General features: G+C 41.9%; 1 protein-coding gene across 1 annotated transcript; it reads right to left on the minus strand.

Annotated features, from left to right (window-relative positions):
- Positions 1-2,835: 2,835 nt before the first annotated feature.
- Positions 2,836-3,363, minus strand: LOC124289292 (ryncolin-1-like). The gene has a single exon (XM_046725903.1). The coding sequence runs from the start codon at positions 3,361-3,363 to the stop codon at positions 2,836-2,838; it is 528 nt and encodes a 175-aa protein (XP_046581859.1).
- Between the last annotated feature and the right edge of the window lie 3,765 nt (positions 3,364-7,128).

The following is a 7,128-nucleotide window of genomic DNA, read 5'->3' on the forward strand; positions in this document are numbered from 1 at the left end:
AGAACTGCTGCATGAATTCCCCCGGGTTGAATGTCTGCGGTGAGAGATTAGCTGCCCTCTCAGCGTTGGTAGCGATATGGCAAAGGGATCGCTCATCTGTCGTCAGTGTAGATACCTCGGACTGCGTAGACAACTGCGCTGATGTTACTGTTGCTGAGGCCCGCTTCTTGCGGTGATGTATCTCATGGATGATGAGCGGCGGCTCATCATAGAGTCCTCTTTCTGTCATCGGAACAATCTCGGCCAAGAAAGTTCTAGTAGTCTGCGCAGACGTCCCCGTAGAGTCGGTTGTCGTCTTAGGGTTGTGTAGCCTTCTCTGCGTAGAGGATGGCTTCTTTTTCTTAGTCTGCGATGATGGGATGTCCGGAGCGGCAGCCCTCTTCTTGGAGGTGGCGGACAACGTCCCACGCCCGTCCCCTGAGGAAATCTCCGGTGCATCACTTGAAGGAAGAGGGTCGTCTGACATCAGTTGACCCGTGAGGGACTCAGCCGGCTTATCCATGACTTGACAAAGCCGTCTTGACCTGTCTGCAGCACGTCTAAGTACGCAAAGAAGGTATTTATTAAATGAAAAATTGGTTAAATGCTGACAATAAATGCAGCGCGAGCTGAAAGTACATGGCGTAGTGCAGCTAGGGCACAGTTGATGCGGGTCTGCAGCAGAGAATCTAAATCTACAACGAAAACAGGATTTCATGAAATGTAAACAACTGAACAAACACGGACAAACCGTGAATAAACAGTGCAAAATACGAATAAATATTAACCCATATTGTTGTAAGATACTTCCTAAACCTCTATAAAAGTAAAATAGACGGTAATAACTAATTAATGAAAGGATATAGTGCCGTATAGGAGACCCAGGCGCTCTCCCAACCGCTCACTAGGGCGAGGAAGGAGAGAGTGAAGCATTGGGAATGGTGGCGCCACAGTTTCCCGCCAAAACGGATCAACGGCTAACTCTTGGTGACTAGTGATTTTACGTCTGTTTTTATTGAAGGGAGCTTCAATAGGAGAAACAAGTGTTCCACTAACGTTCGCAAGAGGAAGGAGACAAGCAATTAAGCATGAGTAAGGATAAGGGAAAATAAATAATGAATATATGTACAAGTACCGTGCAGGGATAGTGGATTGGTCGTGAAGGTAATGTGCAAGTACCGTGATTGTATAGCGGATGTGTCGTGAAGGTTATATGCAGGTACCGTACATAGGTCGTGAAGGTTATGTGCAAGTACCGTACATAGGTCGTGAAGGTTATGTGCAGGTACTGTGCATGTATAGTGAATGTATCGTTAAGGTTATGTGCAAGTACCGTGCAGGTATAGCGCATGTGTCGTGAAGGTTATGTGTAAGTACCGTCCAGGTATAGTGAATGTGTCGTGAAGGTTATGTGCAAGTACCGTGCATGTATAGCGGATGTGTCGTGAAGGTTATGTGCAAGTACCGTGCATGTATAGTGAATGTGTCGTGAAGGTTATGTGCAAGTACCGTGCAGGTATAGTGAAGGTTATGAGTGAAGGTATATGTGCAAGTGTATGTGTCGTGAAGGTTATGTGCAAGTACCGTGCATGTATAGTGAATGTCGTTGTGAAGGTTATGTGCAAGTACCGTGCATGTATGGAATGTGTATAGTGAATGTGTCGTGAAGGTTATGTGCAAGTACCGTGCATGTATAGTGAATGTGTCGTGAAGGTTATGTGCAAGTACCTTGCATGTATAGTGAATGTGTCGTGAAGGTTATGTGCAAGTACCGTGCATGTATAGTGAATGTGTCGTGAAGGTTATGTGCAAGTACCGTGTGTATAGTGAATGTGTCGTGAAGGTTATGTGCAAGTACCTTGCAGGTATATGAATGTGTCGTGAAGTTTATGTACCGCATGCAAGGTATAGTGCATGTATAGCGGATGTGTCGTGAAGGTTATGTGCAAGTACCGTGCATGTATAGCGGATGTGTCGTGAACGTTATGTGCAAGTACCGTGCATGTATAGTGGATGTGTCGTGAAGGTTATGTGCAAGTACCGTGCATGTATAGTGGATGTGTCGTGAAGGTTATGTGTAAGTACCGTCAAGCTATAGTGAATGTGTCGTGAAGGTTATGTGCAAGTACCGTGCATGTATAACGGATTTGTCGTGAAGGTTATGTGCAAGTACCGTGCAGGTTTCGTGAAGTTTATGAGCAAGTACCGTGTATGTATAGTGAATGTATCGGAAGGTTATGTGCAAGTACCGTGCAGGTATAGTGGATGTGTCGTCAAGGTTATGTGAATGTACCGTGCATGTATAACGGATGTGTCGTGAAGGTTATGTGGAAGTACAGGGCATGTATAGCGCATGTGTCGTGAAGGTTATGTGGAAGAACCGTCCAGGTATAGTGAAGGTTATGTGCAAGTACCGTCCAGGTATAGTGAATGTGTCGTGAAGGATATGTGCAAGTACCGTGTATGCATAGTCGATGTGTAGTGAAGGTTATGTGCAAGTACCGTGCATGTATAGCGGATGTGTCGTGCGGGTTATGTGCAAGTACCGTGCATGTATAGTGAATGTGTCGTGAAGGTTATGTGCAAGTACCGTGCATGTATAGTGAATGTGTTGTGAACGTTATGTGCAAGTACCGTGCATGTATAGCGCATGTGTCGTGAACGTTATGTGCAAGTACCGTGCATGTATAGCGCATTTGTCGTGAACGTTATGTGCAAGTACCGTGCATGTATAGCGCATGTGTCATGAAGGTTATGTGCAAGTACCGTGCATGTATAGCGCATGTGTCGTGAACGTTATGTGCCAGTACCGTGCATATTGTTTATGCCTGCTGACTTTTTTAGGGAGTCTGAGTATTAGGCAGGATCTATGAACATGTAGATGCTTTTACATTCGTGAGTGGTACCATCGTCAAGAGCCCAGTAAATGTTATATTGTTGGTGAGGATTCGTCTGGCAGACGTCTAGCCTGTTCAACCAGGCTCCACGATGCCACTCAGCACATGGGTTGACTGAGTTGTTGCAGTGATCATTGGCACAGAAGTGAACCCCATCCAGGGATGATGCTGGGTACCCTAGGTTGAAGCGGTCTCCGAAAACGCCATCCCGAGTGAACTCGGACACCGACAGTCGATACTCCGAGGCCTCGTCCCCCACGGAGAAGGGGTTGTAAGATACTTGTCCGGGAGTGGTATCAAATCTCTTCAGTGACATGTACAGCGTGTAAGGTCTGACGCTGGTCAGAGCATGTATCTTCTCCAGACCCAGCCACATGTAACAGTTGGAGTGGGTGAAACCAGACTTGTGGTCGGCCCAGGGAACGTCGAGGTACGTCACGGGCGCCGCCTCGCAGCCACTGATGGTTTTGTCCCTGAACATGATCATAGTAGTGACGCCTTGACATTCCAAGTCAAACGGTTGACGTTCATGGCTAACACTGCTTTCATGAGGCCAGTTCAGCAAAGAAAGGATAGGGTGTATCGTGGACTGGACTTCGATACTGGAAATTATTCTGACGAAGAGTTACATACGAAACTGTAACTATACACTTCATAGGAACTAAAATACATGTTGTACAAGAACATGATGCCTACGTTTCATCTTTTATCACTTGTGTAAAGGTTTATATATGTTTTACTACACTAAATGTGTGAATTTCCTCTGTAAATATATTATTCAAACAAACACTTTCAAAGAATCAAACACATACACCCTATACCCACGTATGATATGATATTGGACAAGACTAAATGTAAATAATTAAATTATTTTTATGAAAAAACATCCGAATGATTACATTATGATACTGAAAGTGTAATCGGCGGGATATGGTGATTGTGTATACTCTTATTCTACCGACCTTCACCTCAGAGAAATTGCCAAATATGTACAACAATGTTGACGTATGACATCACTACCGTTGAGATTTCTTAAAAAATGGCGGCAGACATGGGTTTTGCGAGGACCCTTCCTTTGATTCAGGGATCGTTTGTACATAAATATGAGATGTAAGTAATCAGAATGATTCTAACTATCTGTGTATTGTTACATGTTTTTTTCATTTTAAGAAAGAGAAGAAGCGGCCAGAAATGCCGATTATCACCGTTGTCGTTCTGCGTGATTTTGCGTCAGTCATGGCATCACGCTGCGCAGAAACTTGACAGTTTCGTATAAACACGTATCACATTCCTGTATTGCATCTATTTTTAATTTCCTATTTCTTGCTACTATGCTCTTTCCATGCAAAAGGGTGTCTGAAAATTGAGAAAATGCAACACAGTATAAAGTCTGAAATTGTCTTTGTTTACATTTCAGACAGGTGTTGTCTTTCGAGCACGGCATTTGTTTCCACCTCCAATATCTTTCGTTTCAGTTTATCTAGACACTTGGTATTGGTGACAAAGACCAGTTGTAATTAGATTCTCAAATGTATGAGGAATTCAGTAGGGCTGGGACGAGTAGGAAAAAAAGGGAATCGAGTACCCGCATGTACTTACCCGAATCGATATCGAGTACCCGGAAATGTAAGAAATACAATATTCGGGTCAACCTCTGAATATTCAATCACGATTTGACAGAGACTATTATAGAAAACTTGAAAAAGTGGTAATAAGACATTAAAACTCACCTCAAGCTATTTAATTTACGTCTGTTTAACCAATATAGACAGTAACACCATTACTTACACTCCTCGTTATAACAACGAACGTTTCGTTCCTGTTGCTACTGTAACTTAACTACTCACTGCTCATGCACAGATAAATTACAGTCATTAAAACTATGCTCCATTAATCGGACAATACCAATGATGTAAAAACCCGTGAATTTCCGGGTTAGAATATTTATCTTCAGTAACCCATGCTTGTCGTAAGAGGCGACTAACGGGATCGGGTGGTCAGACTCGCTAACTTGGTTGACACATGTCATCGTATCCCAGTTGCGCACATCGATGCTCATATTGTTGATCACTGGATTGTCTGGTCCAGACTCGATTATTTACAGAGCGCCGCCATATAGCTGGAATATTTTTGAGTGCGGCGTAAACCTAAACTCACTCACTCAATGATGTAAATGTGTGGCATATTGTAACATCACACATTGATATTTAGGTAGATATAATACTAACCTATGAAATTAAACACAAATCAGGACATATGTGTGGGGTTAAAGTTGTTTTTAAGAGCCCGGGCCAAGCCGGACCGAAAGCATGACTGTGATGCTGTGTGGTTGTTGAGAATGTATAGAAAATAGGGCTTCACTTTAAGCAACGTGTTTGCTTCAAATACTACGCTTTGAGACTCTATAAAGACGTACTTAGGTAGATATAACTCTATTCTAGAGATATAGACAGAAATAAGGATACATGTGTGAGGGTTAAGGTGTTTTTTGACAGCACGGGCCAAGTCGGGCTGAACAGAGACTGAAGACTTTTCATTGAGGCTATATTGTGAATGGAGAGAGGAAAGGGCTTCATTTTAACGGAGCAGTTATCAACGAAAACGAAAAAAGACAAGCTATTGTCTGCCCTTGTCATTACAGAGCTCTCTCCCTTTCCGGGTACCCGTTTCCTAGAAATAGGACTCGATTCCAGCTGTACCCGACCCGGATTCGAGTACCGTAGTACCAGTCCCAGCCTTAGAATTCAGTGATGCATTTGTCGCCGCTGAATATGAAATATATGTGATGTAATTGGCATCTCAATACCGGCCTTCGCGAAACGTTGTGAGTTGTGAGTGATATGCAGGCCTACTTCCTAGTCACTTTGATTAAATTTTATATTTGAATATCGAAACCCTTTTTGTCACAGCGAACACAACACTATCTCTTGTCATATTACACGATAATGTTTCGAATTTTACATTTGTTTTATAACAATATCTGAATGCTAATGTTATACACTGATGTATTTTATATAAGTAATACAATGGCACAATAGTATTTCTCTGCCGAATCGTTGCAGCGTTCTATAATACTCTTATGAAATATAATACATGTTTTCTGTCCTTGAAGAAATTGAAAAGAACTATCTATGCATTTTCTATAGTCACTTGTGAATTGAACTAAATGGAGGTTCATCTGATCAATGAGTATTGAGGAAATTATGTTCATCTATAAATTAGACGCAGCTCAATGTTTTCAAGACATCTTTCCGGAATATGCGTTTGTGAAGGCGTTCAGATAATGACGATATTGCACAGTTTTATTCATGAGATTCCTGTCAACAGTAAGGTCGAATAATAGATCGATTAAATTCAGCAGTGTTGGCCCTGGGGCCTATAGTACAATTACAGTTTGATTACTTGCACGTGGTGCTAGTAACATATTAAGTTTCTATTGGCATTGAATGCATATTTCAGATAAAAGCTAATGGTAATATTGTCACAACATCTCTTTGTTTGATGTTAAAAGATTTGGCAATGTGTGTTCATACATTACTATTTTTGACAGACTTGGCAAGTAATTAATAAATGATATTGATAGCATCTTAATGACTTGGCCATACAGTCATGACAATTTAAGGAGTGAAAAGTGAGCGATAGGGCTTGTGGGAATTCAAAGATTCATTAAGACTGTAGCCGTCTAAGCGTGTGTAATATTTGTAAATATTCTATCCACTGAAAACATGCTTCTAGTATTAATATTACATGTATTTTCATGGATTCATCATATTTTATCTATAGCTGTGCTATAGTTTCTCATTAAAATGTCTTTTCTAAGTCCCACACAGAGCTGGGATCATAATGTCTTTGAAATATGTATGCAAACGTCTGGAACCTTGTGTTCCAATACAAGCGTTCGTAGCGCTACGACATTCGCATGCCTATGATAAACTAAAGAGTTGGTCTCAACCATTGACTGGATTACAGCAAAGACATTTCGACTTCTCTTTTTCCTTGGGGTGCAGGCGACATTTCGCGATTCCATTTTTTGGTAATCCGGAAGTAAACAGAAAACGGAATTATGGGATATATGGAAGCTAACCAGTGACGTTAACCACACTGTTAAACTTTGACGGCGACGTTAGCTAACGGCATGACTAACCATGTTTGAACAACGCATATTTAACGTTCGGTTACCTAACGGCCGGTTAAGGATTTAACCGGGCCGTTAGGAGTTAACCGGCGGTTAAGATAACCGAGTGTTGAACAA

This window comes from Haliotis rubra, unplaced genomic scaffold, assembly GCF_003918875.1.
Source record: "Haliotis rubra isolate DU_JTF1 unplaced genomic scaffold, ASM391887v1 Scf439, whole genome shotgun sequence".
NCBI lineage: Eukaryota > Metazoa > Mollusca > Gastropoda > Lepetellida > Haliotidae > Haliotis > Haliotis rubra.